This window comes from Diorhabda carinulata, chromosome 1, assembly GCF_026250575.1.
Source record: "Diorhabda carinulata isolate Delta chromosome 1, icDioCari1.1, whole genome shotgun sequence".
Lineage (NCBI taxonomy): Eukaryota > Metazoa > Arthropoda > Insecta > Coleoptera > Chrysomelidae > Diorhabda > Diorhabda carinulata.
This window is the reverse complement of record NC_079460.1, coordinates 2,845,495-2,860,897: the sequence shown is the minus strand read 5'-3', so window position 1 is coordinate 2,860,897 and position 15,403 is coordinate 2,845,495. Positions and strand designations below refer to the sequence as shown.

Sequence of the window (15,403 nt, the reverse complement as noted above, 5' to 3'; positions counted from 1 at the left end):
ACTTATTCATAAACTGATCAAGTTAATCGGATCATAGACATATGATATGATCCTTTATACCTTAATATACCAGTGGATAGAAGTAATTAGGGTTGTTTCGTTTAGTACAGAGATATGGAAGGGAGAATAAGCTAAAATTAGTATGGATCCAAAATTTGATTTTACATGAGTGGCAGCGTTGTCAAGTGTCTGGCAAGAAATTATGACGCAGGCGTGTCAAAACGATCAGATTTAAAAAAATTATATTAAAGTAGTTACAAAAGAGTTGTATTTATAAAGTAGTGCTAAAGTATCTAATGCCATTATTCAAAGTTCATACGTTTATGTTGAAATAGTGATTGTGTTGAGTTTGTTGATACAGCTGATAAAGTGCATTATTATAAAGTATTGAAGATTATTTTCTGAGACAACGTGCTTGTATTTTAGGAGTTTTGTTCACAGATTAGACAATTTCAATTTATAGATGTCAGTGAGTGTACGCTGTAACTTATATTTTTTTTCAGTGAGAACTATATTGTGTGTGGTGAAAACATGTAAAAACATTAAAATGTTTATATTTGAGAGTATTTCCTTTCACCAGTAAGTAGACCTATATTATATTTACGTTAAAATACTGACTACTCTTCGTGAGAAGCATAATACCGAATTATTACATATTTCTAAAAATATTTTCTTCGTGTACAGCTAAGAAGACCTTCATATAGATTAAAGTTAACTTAGTTTTTCTATCTAAAAGTTTTAGCTTATTTTAATAGTGTTTTTACGTGTTCCAAATTATCACATGAAGCGTTCAGATTACCGTATTTTCAAATTTAGCGCCGAAACTAAAATAAAAATGGCTGCTTATGACAGTAGTACGTTCCGTGGAACGATCAAGGGTGTTGACGCTGATTCTCCCCTTCATATAAATAGTTTAGTAAAGTTCTTTTGAATTAGTGATTTCTCTTATATGTTTGTCTATGGTTAATTCTCATGAGCAGCGTACATGATAAATTACTAAGGCTTGCAGGTGTTATATGAAATGAATTAATCCTGTAAATTTTTCTTATGTCTACTAAAATGCATGTTTTTCATTGAATAAAGCTGTACTATTTACTATCCTATTAATTACATTCTAAAATTAACAATATCTAAATTGTGCAATAATGTTAATTGAATCCATCACTTGTCATTGGAAAATTCAACCATAGATAACCTTTATAAGAGTTAATAATTCCCGGTAGTGAATAAATACATTAATTTATATAGTATCAGTTTGGGGTGTACGTGACAATTGATTAGTATCCTTCAGATTGAGTACAGCGGAAGAATATATTAAATAAAAGACATGGAAAAAATAGTGATTTTTGGGTCCACTGGAATGACCGGTCTCTGTGCAGTTGATGCCGCTCTAAAAAAAGGCAAGTCCAACAGTCTAATATTAAAAATGACCTTTTTTAACAATGTTTTCTTAATGACTCATATTACATGATAGATACGCTATTATATGATAGTAAAATTTACTTTTCAGGACTCAGTGTTAAAGCTTTTGTCAGAGATCCAGCAAAATTACCTGAACATTTAAGAAACGCAGTAGAAGTAGTAAAAGGGGACATTCTAGATTACAACACCGTGTTGGATGGTATAAAAGATGTAATGGGGGTAGTAGTAGTTTTAGGAACCCGGAATGATTTAAGTCCAACGACCGATTTAAGTGAAGGCTTGAAAAATATAATAAAAGCAATGAAAGAATTGAATGTGGAAGTTATTTCAGTTTGTTTATCAGCTTTTTTATTTTATGAACCAGAAAAAGTTCCACCACAATTTCACGACCTTAATGATGAGCATAAGAGAATGTTGCAGGTGCTTCAGGCATCAGATAGAAAGTATATCGCTTGCTTTCCACCACATATAGCAGGTAAGTGTTAATTTTATATGAAATCATTCACTATCAATTGACATTTAATAAAGGAAAAACATAATTAGGGCCAATATAAAGTAAGTTATCCAAGATTTAGTGAATATATATTACTGATAGTAAAGTTTTATATAGAAATTATCCACATGATTACCTGTCCTCAGTTATCAAAATTCCAATTACTTAATTTATAGTTATTAATGGGAGGACTAGTTAGAAGTGGCTACTCCATGACTAATATATTGAAATTGAGAAAATATAAAATTTGAGGTGTATTTTTTTTCATTTTCACTGTCATCCTTGTATATTTTCCCCCGGAGATTTCAAAGATCATATTAGTTTTGGAATCTGGGGTTTGGTTTTTCAAGAAATACAATTTTCATGAATTCTCCCTCTTTGTGTTCAATTTAATTGGAATCGGAAACGAGAATTTAGAAATGTTGATTTTTATTTCAATAGCACGGCTATTTTATTGTTTTTGCCAGTAAAGTATAAAATCAAAATTTAGGTGCATAACTGCCTGCTTTAAATAATAATAAATTCTTCGTTTTAGTGCTTTCCAGTGCAAGCGTACATGTACAGCTTTTCTACAAGCAATAGAAAATAAACATACAGCCATCTTGCGAGTTTTTGAATAATTAATCCTTTAACTGGCAACACCGTAATATCACAACTACCTTCAGCTAATTTTACATAATTTTGTGGTTTTTACCAAAAGAAAAAAATTCGAATATATACTATATGTAGCTAATCTAATTTTATTTCAGATCAACCTCCTGTAGACTATATAGTGAAAAAAGGAGCTTCACCAGGAGGACGTGTTATATCCAAATACGATTTGGGAAGATTCTTAGTCGAATCTTTAAACCAACCTGAACATTATGGCCAAATTGTTGGAATATGCAACAAACCTTCATAGGTCACTCATTTTCAATATATATATATATATATATATATATATATATATATATATATATATATATATATATATATATATATATATATATATATATATATATATATATATATATATATATATATATATATATATATATATAATTTGAATTTGTTAGATTTAATATGTTAATTTGGGTAGAACAAAAAATATTATAGACCCAAATATTTTTCTCTTTTATTTCTCAAATATATTTTGGTTTTGAATTTTATATGGCATCTTATTGTTAAAAGTAGAATATGTCTATAGAATAGTTTTATGTAAGTGTTAAGCAATTAAATAATATTGTATTTTGTTGATTCTTCATTTTTCCAATCCCATTATTTATTTTGGAATGCTTTAGGGATACTATTTAATCATAAAACTCCAAATATTCGATGCAGTGCTAAACATATGCAATTACAAAAAAAAAATAGGAAAGTTTGAAAGTATTTTATTGAATTTGTAGGTAAAAATTATAAAATACAAAGCAAAAGACTTTGTGATTCATTCAAAATTGATAGTTTCTGGAACTGTTGGTGATATTCATACTGAACACACTGTTTACTACCATTCTTGTTAGTTAAGAGTTGTTTTAAGGGTAGAGTTGATTAGCTGAATAAATTACTAATAAAACGAAAAAAAAATGATATTTATAAATAATATAATGACTATGCTGTTAAGCTGAATCATCTATTTTTTGCTTCAAAAATTTACCAATTTGTAACTTCTAATATTCATCCTTTACTCCTACAAATAATCCAAAAGCTATAGAATCTTCTTCATAAAAATCTTCTTGGACGATACAATTTTTACGAGAGGAGGAGGAGGAGGCGGTGTTGGTGGGTATACTCCTTTTGTTGTGTTTTCGTTTGCTTCATCAGATAATTTGAAAGGTTTCAACACAATATTCACTGTATCCATATTTTTTGAAACAAAATTCCCATATATCGAAACGGGGGCGCAAATTTTGTACCCTAATTTTACATAAAACTCTTCTTGTCCTTTAGTGGATAAATAAACTGCGTTTAAACCAAGACCCCTACAAAAATTCTCAGCTTCCCTCATTAACATTGATCCATATCCTTTGTTCCTGTGATTCATTTCTACAACTACAGACTCTACGAAGCATGCTGTCTTAATATTTGGTATTACTGATAATTTGAGATGGCCAATCACAGTTTTATCCTTTAATAAAATCAATGATGTTGGTAAATGGTCACAAGATTGTTCTAAACTGTGTAACCGAGCTGTTTTAGATCTTTTCCACTCTTGATTTATAATATTACAACAATCTAAGAGGTATTCCGGATGTTTGTGGATAGGAACAACTTCCAAAGTCATCTGAAAACCATAAAAAAAAAATAACATGCTTCACATGTGGTACATTTTTTAATACATATTTAGGTATCAACAGGGTATTTCATTTATAAAGTCCTATAGATTCCTCAAAATATTTTTCATCCAATTTTAATAATAAACAAAATAGTTGTCTGTATTACGATATGATGGCTGGGAAATCAGGTTCTAATTTAGAAAGAATATTTTTCAGCTGTTTATATTAAAATAATCAAAAAAATATTCAAAAACTTTAATTCTTAGGTAGAGAAATAATTTTTAAACACATCAAAAACCAAATGTAAACTTTATAACCTGTTTGTAGCTTCTACAGTTTAGGGATTGGACATCTTATTACACCTTGTATGTCTTTCAATAACCTGTACATCCAATATTCCTTTAATAATTTAAATATGTTGAACATTATATTAAAACAGATAATTTTATTCCATTGTATCCAAATATGATGAAAATATGTGGTTTGTTGACAAGAATTTTAACACTGAAGTGTACCCATAGTAACTTGTAAATAATCTGATTTGTCAAAAAATAATTGAAGTGTAGAAAGTAATTAGGTAACTAACTTACTGCTTAATTCGTTTATTCAAATGTTTATATAATTTCTCTTTACAAATATATACAACTTGGCCAACTAGTCCAACCTCAAAATTTTTTGTGATTCTTCCATATGTATACCACTTAACATAAATGAAAACAGGTGTCGACACGATTAGTTACATCAGCTGCGGGAATTCTAGCTAAACAATCAAGACTTTCTTGGCACGATTCATAATATTAAAGTCAAGCTATTACTTTTATTATTACATAATTTCACCAATTTCAAAAATCTGTCTCACAAAGACATACAAAGGAAATATTTGTTTTTTAATGAATATCATATAAAGAATTATTTCTATTAAAAAACTCTTTATTTTTAGATCAAACAAAGAACATTTATTCAAGCAATTATTTAAATATTGAAAATTTACTCCATGTTCCATTCATAGGGTTAATATAAAAGAGAGAAAGAAAGAGAGGGCGAGGTTTGGGAGCTTGTACAAGTGAGCCCGAGCTGCTGATAAAAAGAGAAAAAACATACGTATACTACTCTCTATTTCTATCTACACTATTCTGATTGGATCGGCATAACGTTTCGAGTGGTGAAAAAAGCAAAGAGCAGATTAACAAGCTTTGATATTAATGCCTAGTAAAAATAGATATAAAATACCTAATAGTACAATTCTCCTTACATATGTCTCGCTATGTTTAATATTAACTTTATGTATTCAAGTATTGAAACATTTTATTAGTATAGAAATTTGTTTCAAAATATGTGTGTAAGTGTTGGTTAATTGCTGATAACTGTTCAATAATAACTATTAAAACACCTAAAGTCTATTACACAATTGAATTAAGACTTATAAATACAGAAAAATTAAATTAATGCACAAAACTAAAAAAATTAACAAAAGATTTTTGTAGCTGATTGTTGATCTATCTGATACCGGATAATAGTCACAATTTCGAAATATAGACTTAATATTGAAGACAGAGAGAACGAGGTATAGAGCGTGCTCAAGTGGGCCCAAACTGTAGATAGATACAGTGAAAGAACATCAGTATACCACTCTATTTCTCTCTCTAGTATATTCTGATTGGATAGGTATGACGTCTAAATTTCCAATGTTAGGAACATAGAGTTAATATTAAAGATAGAGAGAGCTAGTTAAGGAGCTTGTTGAAATTGGCCCAAACTGCTCATAGAGAGAGAAAGAATATCAATATTCTAAGCGACTACTACTTGTAGTAGTTTCACTAAGTGAAACAAGTAGTGTATCGTTCCTTCTCTCCTCTGAGCGCTGCAGTTAGTTCTGTGCATCTTTTGCGTGCATGAAGCATGCGCAGTATAGATAAAGTCTCCCTCTACTCTATTCTGTAATGATCACAATCACGTCAAAGTTTCGAGTGGTGGAATCATAGGGTAAATAATAAGAATAGAGAGAGCGAGTTGAGGAGTATGCTGAAAATGGTCCGAACTGCTGATATAGAGAGAAAGAACATTTGTATACCATTCTATATCTCTCTTTATTCTAATTGTCGACGTCTAAGTTTCGAGTGATGGGAACATAGAGTTAATAATAAAATTAAAGAGATCGAATTAAGGAGCGTGTTGAAATTGGACCGAAATATTCATAGAGAGAAACAGAAAGGAACAGCCACAAGACATACCCATTAGGGCATTCTACTAAACTTTATATTCCACTTGGTTTTACGATTATAACGCTCTGGACTAAGTGAAATGGGAAAGATTGTGAACGTGATTGTTGAATGCTTAGTGGAATGCGCCCTCTGTAGGACCTGCTGTCGCTTCTGTCACAGATAACCTTTATATTTGCTTAGCATTGCTGAACTCATGTCTGGTTTTGTGGATAGTATTGTTAACTTTTTTCTTGGATAACTTCATATAATGTGAATAAAAAAATGATGCCTACAAGGTTAGGTTTGTCAGCCACGGGAATTCCAGATAATCCCTTAAGTCTTTCTTGGCACGATTCAACATGGATTCCAATTCTTAACACTAGTAATGTTATGGAATATTTTTCGCAAGGATCGAACCCGTTTTTTGATAGAACTTGTAATAATGAGATTGTTAAAATGCAACGGTTAAATCCCGATCAATTACAGTAAGTAATTATAGTATGGTTTTTGTATTATACAATAAATTTAAATTTTTTTTAGAAATATGACTGGAGTTGAATACATTTTACTACATGTTCAAGAACCCATTCTGTATGTTATTCGTAAACAACATAGACAAAGTCCCCAGCAAGCAATTGCTTTGGCAGATTATTATATAATTGCTGGTATTGTATATCAGGCTCCTGATTTGGCAAGTGTTTTGAATTCTAGATTGGTAAGTACTAATTTTTTCAATCGGATATGGGTGAATTGATGTGAACATTTTACAAAATTCATATATTGATAAATGGTATGATATTGGGTTTATTAAAAATTATTAATTTTTTCAGTTGTCAGCTGTTCATCATCTCCAATCTTCATTTGAAGAATCCTCTGGTTTTGCTAAATATCATCCCAGCAAAGGCTACTCATGGGACTTCAAATCTCAACGAGTTGCAGAGAAATCCAAAAAAGAAGAAAAACCACGGGAAGAACCTAGTTCATTGTTCCAAAGACAAAGGGTTGATATGCTATTAGGTGAACTATTAAGAAAGTTCCCTCTTCCTGCTCCTCCCCAGCCTAAAGTTCAACCTGTTGTACCAGTTAAGCAAGAAAATGAAAATGGATCAGAAAATAAAGATATTAAAATAGAGGTTAAACAAGAGAAGATCAAGCCACCTCCTGAAAAGAAACCAAGGCTTCATTGAAATAGAAAATATTATCCAATGAATTTGACCAGAGCCAAACTTCAGTGTCTCTATGAGAGAATCAGATAGAAATATATAGCTAAATAGTAACTTGAATGGCAAAGATGAGTTATTTGGTACAAAACCCAAATAATTTGAAATCCCTACGAAAATCTAACTAACCCTATCCAGGTGTATGAAATCCATATATACTTCAAATGATTAATCTACTACACATGTAGATTTCAAACTTTTGCAAAAAAAGGGTTATGGAAAGATCAGGCAGTAACTACTATTAAAAAATACTTTTTTTTAATACTTCATGTTAGAATTCGAGAAACTATTGGTCGTCAAAGTGTAATAGAGTCCATACTTCACTTATTATAGAATTTTCTATATAAAAAAAATGCTTACAATTTTACATTTTTTATATAAATTTCAAATATATTTGACATTATTTGATAAAACTTATCAATGTGTCTTCCCATTCTCTAGCAAATTGCAGTGTAGTTTAAATTTCTAGGATCTGTGATTTTATTCTACGACAATTTCTATAGGTCGCTACTTCATATAAGGTTGAAAAGACCCTTCACTAATAATTGATAATTATACTGTCAATATTGATCTAGAGGTAATAAACAGTGTCTTTATACAGTCTTAATATGGCTAATGTTTTATCAAACTTTTATAATTTTATATACAAGGTGTTTCTAAATCCATGCGACCAAATAGCTTGTAATTAATTATGATGAGTCTTTCATATAACAAAATTTCCTCAACCCATCCCTTTCCGAGATATTACCCTTATAAGGTGGTGTCTAAAATTAGGTTTTTTTTCCAAATGTGTACAGCAAACCATGACACATAGGCTACGTTTATATATTTTTGGGTGGGAGATAATTAATTCCAACATTTATTTTGAATTTTATTACATTTTCCATCTTTACCAATATCCACCCAAATTATTAAAAAAATTATCATTTATAGTGTTTATTTTTTTCCTTGCAGTTATTGGTTTCGGGAAAATATTGAGAATAATTATTTTTAAATAAAACAAGGATTTGAAGGTATAATTTTATTTTATAAAAATTCATCTTGTAAAAAACTTTTGGTATGAAATAAAGTAAGGGCTGCTAATTTCACCTCCATATAATGTATATTGAAAATATACCTGTGATTAGTCGTTTGGAAGTATACAAAAATTACAGAATTTCAAGTTTGTAACTACTCAAATTTTTTAAAAAAATATTCAATTTTAGTCACCACCTTTTAAGGGATGGGCTGGGGAAATTTGTTATATGAAAGACTCCTTTTAATTTCATACCAGCAATCACTTTATGAGTTTTGTCGCATGAATTTAGAAACAACCTGTAGATCATGAAACCTGTGTTATATAATTATTGTCTATTATTGTACTTTATTATAAATAAATTATTTTATGAGTATGGTTGAGCAAATTTTTATAGTCCAATTTCCACCACTCTCAAATGACACTTATCGGTGTAAAATCTTGGGTTTATCAGTCTTAGGTAGATCAACCTTCACTCCATTTTGCCCATATGATTTTTCTCCCAGTAACTATTTCTCTAAGCTGGAATTTTTGGAACCATTGGTGATATTCATACTAAACACACTGTTTAAACTACCACTACATCAACACTCACAACACACCGAAAACGATATGGTTATCAAAGCGCGCACGCGCGTCAGACAGTGTAATTGTGAGTATTGGTGTAGTGTAAACAGTGTGTTCAGTATTTTTTCTACTACTCTTCAACCATTTGGGATTTTACTGGCATATATTTTTGTTCTAAAGTGATATCCCCTAAACAACCAGGAAAATGATTTCCGAAAAATAATTCTTATAATTATATGTTTTACTGAAGAAATAATTGTTTCCAAAGTAGTTTCCTGAACCTGAGGGCTTCATTTATGTCAGCTATTGACTCTGGGACTAACTATTCCTGTTGTTACATATTCTATTTTTTGATTCAATAGCTAACTTTTCTCAGTATTTACCGATTTTGCTCTTTTGAAAAGCTTTATTCTTCTTTTCCTGAATTATTTTAAGGACGATTTCTATCTTTTGAATAGTGATAATGTGTTACAAGAACTGATGATAAGTTCATTTTATTTAATCCGATAAACCAGATTTTAACAGCCAAGAAACTTTTTGTAATAAAATTTCTATTAAATATTTATAATCCATAACTATTAGTATTTACAGAAAGTATAGATAATTCCATAATTTCACAAAATGAATGACAATAAAACACTCAACTGGAAATAGTTTCCAATATATTATGTTTATTATTATTGCAAAAATAATACAGTTGATATGACACCACAAATCATTATTAAAAAATAAAAAAAAAATATTTAGTAAAAATTTATTTTTATCACTACAACATTGATGTATTCAACATATTAAAAAAGTAAATTAATATTTTTATCTTTTCAGAACCAAAATTTAAACTAAGAATCCTAAAGTTGAACATCAGCATGGAGTTGATTCCCTACTAATTGAATCTTCTCACCAGGTTTAAATGCTGGCATACCTAAATAAGGGCATGTAGCACAACGGAATGCGTCTCCCAAGTAACAGCTTCCACAAGATGATTTAGGGGTATCTTTCGTAGTAACATCTTCTTTACTAGCTTTATTAGCTAGCTCTTCAGCTAATCCACAACTGCAATCCTTGCAAGCTTTACGCTTTCCAGTTGTTGCACATACTCTTAAGCTTGTTGGATCTGGCTTTTGCATATCATCTTCATCTAATAAGTCATCAGGATCTATTGTTTCAACATCATCTTCTAGATCATCGTCTAGCTTCCACACAGCTGGTTTTTTTGGAAGTTTGATTTGAGCTGATGATCCAGATTTGAAATTTGGTTTACTTGCAGTTATACATTCTTCTAATATTTGAACATTCATAAAGCCTTTTGTGATAAGATCTAATTTTGTCTGTTCTTTATCTTCTACTTTTGTGATTATTAATTTTCCATTAGGGGTCAATACTTTGAAAATATTTGAGATTAATGTATCTCCAACTTCTTCACAGCATATTGAAACAGCCGATTCTTCATTTCTTTGTAATATATCTTCTTTAGAAATATCTTGAGAGTTAATAAAAATTTCACGTATTTTTTTAATAGTGTCTGTTTCGTTTGTACCTCTCAGAATCAAAATTTCATCTGTTGATTTGAAGTCTTTTAGCAATTCCATTGTTACTTGAAAATTTTAGTATTAAAATTCTTGGATATAATTTGGAATACGTGACTTTTTAAACATTAAGTTTTTACAAACTCTTCTTCTTTTCTGGTCTTTTTATATGTAGTTAAGCCTACCAGAAAACGTAAAGATAGTAACTGGCTTTTTTAACAGTAAAAGGCCATACAATAGAGCGCATGACGTCCAAATCACGTGGCCTCATTGACCACAATATGTAATAGCATTGTGATTAATAGATATTGATGTGTAAATGGTGCTATGAAGATATTTTATTTGTTTAATAAAATTTCTAGTTATAAATAAAACAATTAACATATAGAGCAATCAACGTAGAGAGTTTTCCGTATTTTTATCCAGAAAAAATTAAAATGAGTGATGATGATCGAGACATCGACGTAGAGAGCGACGTAAGCTACTCAAACTAACATTTAGTGGATCAATATCTATATTTAACCAATTTTATATTTTAGGAAGGTGATGATTCTGATTCTCGTCAAGCAACAGGCAGACAAAATTCCGGTAATCAGTATTATTCTCAGGTATACACTTATTTTATTTGTTTGTAAGCTTTCTTTGTTATGATACTGGTTCAAATTTTTTCTTTCCATTAAATGTTTAATTTAATATATTACATATTGAGATATAGTGTAACCAAAGTGTATAGTGTACATATTGGAAATTCCGAATTGTAATAAATTGGAAAATAAGTTTCTGCCATGTTTTAAATATTTGTTAATTAGTGTGGTATATTTTTATTTCTTATGTTATTGGAATGAAATTAAAATTATTTTGTATTCCAAATTAAGGTCTTATGGGGTATGCAAGATATTTTACACTAATTCATTTTTTTGAACTATCTGACAGCGACGGGCACAGATGCCTTAGCATTTGCTACTTTTGCTATGTGGATAATCAGGCACTGGAGATTAGTATTTATATTTAGTAATTATTTGTTTTATGTTGCCAGGCAGAGAAGAGAGCACATCATAATGCTTTGGAGAGGAAACGACGTGATCACATAAAAGATAGTTTTAGCAGTTTAAGAGATTCTGTGCCTGCCTTAAATGGCGAAAAAGTGGTAAGTCATTCCAAGATGAGTTGGTGCAAACATTTTATTGATTCTCATATCTTTTTTTATTAAATTTTTTCATACAAAAATTTTTGATTTTGTCAATAAAATGGTTGCACCTTTCACTTTTATAACATTCAGATTATAGAGCAATTGGAAGTTTTTTTTAATTTTAGGCCAGCCGAGCTCAAATTTTAAAAAAGGCTGCAGAGTATATTCTCATAATGAGGAAAAAGAACAGCTCCCATCAACAAGATATTGAAGATCTAAAAAGACAGAATAGCTTATTAGAAGCTCAAAGTAAGTTATTACCACAATAATAATTTATGCTCTAATTTAATATTGAATTTTTTTTTCAGTTCGTACATTAGAAAAGGCTAAATCAACAGGGTCATACAATATAGATGCTGATATCAAAGATGGAATGTACAATGAAACTGAATCAGATACATCAGATAACGAAGGTTCAATGCAACCAAGGAGGCCCAAGAAAATGAAAGTAGGGTCTTATCATTAGCACAGGAAACGTTTTTATATATTAAGTAGGTAATATTAAACAAAATTAATTACTACTGTAATTACTAAATTTGTTTCAACTTGTTTTCAACTATATTGTTAGTTTTTTGTACTCCATGTTTCTTTTTCTCTTGATTTATTAGAGGAGAAAAATAATTTTTTTTTAAAGATTTGTAGGTAAATCCTACTTGAAATGAGTATTATCCTTTGGTAGAATAGCTAAAAGCATATGTGGAGAGAAAAAGGAACATGAATTGAAAAAAATGGTTTAAAAACACTGATTTGAAAAAAATGGAAATTCATGAAATATTTGCAAAATTACTACATTTTCACCAAATGTATGTCATTTTAGTGAAAGTAGTTTAGTAAAATAGCTGTAATAAAGCAAATGAAAACGATTCCTTTTGTATCGAATGAGAATCAAAATTAGTTTTGATAGGTTTAGTAGGTTCAGCTCTGTAGTTTTCCCACACTGTTTCTACAACCCAGTTTTTTTTCTTTCTGGAATTTCTACATCCGGAAGTCACGTTGGTAGCTTGAGAAAAATAACTCAAATCTTGTTTTCCCATACAATCTTTTTGGTAACTTTACTTTACTGGCGACTTATTTTCTCATGAAATTTTTAACATCAGTAGTATGAATCTTCTGCCTGTTATTTTGAGACCTCTTACGATTGACTTTGTACTTGAGGACAACAAATCATTTGATACACCAATACTCGCAATAACTCTGTCTAAGTAGTGTGATTGGTATACTCAGTAACAGGAACTATAGAAAATGTTATCACTATTTGAAAAGACAGCAAAAATATATGCCCTACCTGTCAACGAACATAACACCAAGTATATGGGTAACGACTTTTTGAGTGACAACCAATTGAAAATCGCAATAGACCAAAACAAGAAGTACTAGTTCCATAGAGTACAAGAGTTTGAATACATGGGGGTGACAGTAACAAGTAAAAGGAACGGAATTGAAAAATTCGACAAGTAATTGGCAAGCGGCAATAAAATAATTGAAGCTCTAGGAAACCTATTAAGATGCAAAGATATCTCAAGGGAAGCAAAGCTAGAATTTACAGGACAGTTACATAACCTACAGTGTTATATGGCAGTAAATGTTGGGTCATGAATAAGAGAGAAGAAAACAGGCTAAATGCATGGAAGAAAAGAGTGTCAAGAAAAATTTTTGGTGGCAGTGAAACAAGATTAAAGGTTTATATGGTCAGTCAGAGAAGACAAATAGACTACGTTGGTTGGGGCATATAGCCAGAATGGAAGAAGACAGTGGGGTGAAAAGAGCCTTAACAAGTGGAGAATGTTCAAAAAGAAGAAGAGGGCGTCCACGTAGAAAATTGATAGAAGCATGTAAGGAAGACTTACAGAAGATATGGATAGCGAACTGGCGTAATGCAGCCGTGAACAAAAGGAGTAGAGAAACTTCAAACTATGGGCCTATAAGGCCTGCTGTGCTGGTTTATATATATATATATATATATATATATATATATAATTAGATTTGAAATTTCTGGAACCAGAAATTCCAAAATAATTTATGAAATTTGACATATTTCATATAATGGAGCGATTTTTGATGGTTGCTGGACGTGGATTAAGATAACAATGTGGTAAAAGACATTATCATTATGAAAAAAAGTTAATCTGATCGATTAAGTAACCTTTATCAGTTTGGTGTTTAATGTATTGCATGCAAGAAATGCGTGGTATTATTTTGAAATTAAATGAATGGATTATTGGGTGGGCAAAAACTTATGACTGGTAGGGTATGTAATTTAGTACACCCATATTTTATCAAATCATTTCTAATTGCATTTTTAAACAATGCAGTTAATAGATTAATGGAAAGTTAGAGATTTATTTTTCTGTAGCTGAACCAAATATGTTCTTAATAGAGATTCCCATAGTTTTATCCATTTATTGTAGAATTATATTTTGTTTCAACTTGATTTTTAGATGAAAATAAAAGTGTTTCATTTTTCAGACTATTCACCAAATGGTACAATATCGCATACTAAAATTCTTGAAGCATCAAGGGAAAACTTCACTATGTATGAAAAGAAAATTTCAGTGTTTACTCTGAAAAGCTTTCTTAATCAAGGGACTTTTTTATTAACTGTTATAAATATATATATTTTTATCTTTTTACATTCTTATTTGGGGTTTTATTTTTAAAAACCCTTTTAAGATGCTTGTAATACTTTATATTAGTGAATACTATGTTTGTAGTTTTATTACAAACCTAATGATGAAGTCTAAATTATCTACTTTATAATTAACAATTTTTTTTAAATAAATGTTGATAAGTTATTGGTTAGAAATATTTATTTATATAAAAAAATGCTTCTCAAATATAACTTAGAGGTTTATATTTAAACATTTAGGATTTATTTTCATACTCATATTTACATACTACTTAAAACCCCCATTAACCCCCGTAAAAAGAATGTCAAACTAACTTCTCGAATGTTGTCTAATAGATGGCGATTGGCGAACACTGAGATCAACCCTACAGTTCTAACCTCCGCTGAATCGACGATGCGAAATCGAAAAAAGTGGGAGGTCCTACCCATTGCAACTCCCTTATATTATTTTTTACAGAAGATACAATTCTTCTGCTATTATTATCAGATAATAGTTGTGAAGAAAATTCATCGAAAATGAGAAGAAACACCACATTGCGATTGGTCTGGCTAATGAATCACATGCCTGCCGTGAGGAGACGCTTGTGGATATTGATATTGAACTTCTGTAGCTTGTAGTGTTCAGGAAAGACGTGCCTTGGTAGCTTATTCCACAGGTTTACGTTCTGGATGTCTGGAGTTCATGAGCCACGTACGCCTGTCGAGTAGGTCTTGCAAATACTGCTCTAAGTGGAATTATGTTTGACAACTCGGAAGAGCATCTACCGTGGTAGTATCTGTAGAACACATTCAGGTCCGCGACTTTTCTCCTATGCTCTAAACTGTCCAAGAATCGAGCATCTTCAGGGTATGCTTGGGAGTCAAACCCCAAATTTTCTGTCCAGACATGATC

At 30.4% G+C, this 15,403-nt stretch overlaps 5 protein-coding genes across 8 annotated transcripts; 3 read left to right on the top strand and 2 right to left on the bottom strand.

Annotated features, from left to right (window-relative positions):
• Positions 1 to 1,147: 1,147 nt before the first annotated feature.
• LOC130896533 (flavin reductase (NADPH)) lies at positions 1,148 to 3,142 on the top strand. Its single transcript, XM_057804719.1, has 3 exons — positions 1,148 to 1,400; positions 1,511 to 1,897; positions 2,665 to 3,142. The coding sequence occupies exons 1-3, from the start codon at positions 1,328 to 1,330 to the stop codon at positions 2,814 to 2,816; spliced, it is 612 nt and encodes a 203-aa protein (XP_057660702.1). The 5' UTR covers positions 1,148 to 1,327; the 3' UTR covers positions 2,817 to 3,142.
• Positions 3,143 to 3,269: 127 nt separating this feature from the next.
• Positions 3,270 to 5,213, bottom strand: LOC130896544 (N-alpha-acetyltransferase 80). The gene is made up of 2 exons (XM_057804728.1): positions 4,758 to 5,213; positions 3,270 to 4,175 (listed from the first exon to the last, which is right to left on the bottom strand). Exon 2 carries the CDS (start codon positions 4,173 to 4,175, stop codon positions 3,600 to 3,602), a length of 576 nt encoding a protein of 191 aa, XP_057660711.1. The 5' UTR covers positions 4,758 to 5,213; the 3' UTR covers positions 3,270 to 3,599.
• A 1,300-nt stretch (positions 5,214 to 6,513) lies between these two features.
• Positions 6,514 to 8,977, top strand: LOC130896518 (mediator of RNA polymerase II transcription subunit 6). Its single transcript, XM_057804695.1, has 3 exons — positions 6,514 to 6,853; positions 6,909 to 7,083; positions 7,199 to 8,977. The coding sequence occupies exons 1-3, from the start codon at positions 6,651 to 6,653 to the stop codon at positions 7,553 to 7,555; spliced, it is 735 nt and encodes a 244-aa protein (XP_057660678.1). The 5' UTR covers positions 6,514 to 6,650; the 3' UTR covers positions 7,556 to 8,977.
• An 844-nt stretch (positions 8,978 to 9,821) lies between these two features.
• LOC130896513 (anamorsin homolog) lies at positions 9,822 to 10,837 on the bottom strand. Its single transcript, XM_057804680.1, has one exon. It carries the CDS (start codon positions 10,757 to 10,759, stop codon positions 10,019 to 10,021), a length of 741 nt encoding a protein of 246 aa, XP_057660663.1. The 5' UTR covers positions 10,760 to 10,837; the 3' UTR covers positions 9,822 to 10,018.
• A 91-nt stretch (positions 10,838 to 10,928) lies between these two features.
• LOC130896555 (protein max) lies at positions 10,929 to 14,677 on the top strand. 4 transcript variants are annotated; one of them, XM_057804756.1, is made up of 6 exons: positions 10,929 to 11,172; positions 11,236 to 11,304; positions 11,733 to 11,840; positions 12,011 to 12,134; positions 12,194 to 12,380; positions 14,352 to 14,677. In XM_057804756.1, the coding sequence occupies exons 1-5, from the start codon at positions 11,134 to 11,136 to the stop codon at positions 12,349 to 12,351; spliced, it is 498 nt and encodes a 165-aa protein (XP_057660739.1). In that variant the 5' UTR covers positions 10,929 to 11,133; the 3' UTR covers positions 12,352 to 12,380; positions 14,352 to 14,677. The 4 variants fall into 4 exon arrangements, with proteins under 4 accessions (XP_057660739.1, XP_057660731.1, XP_057660725.1 ...); XM_057804748.1 differs by having other exon boundaries at positions 10,931 to 11,172; positions 12,194 to 12,376; XM_057804742.1 differs by having other exon boundaries at positions 10,931 to 11,172; positions 11,733 to 11,843.
• The last annotated feature ends 726 nt before the right edge of the window (positions 14,678 to 15,403 follow it).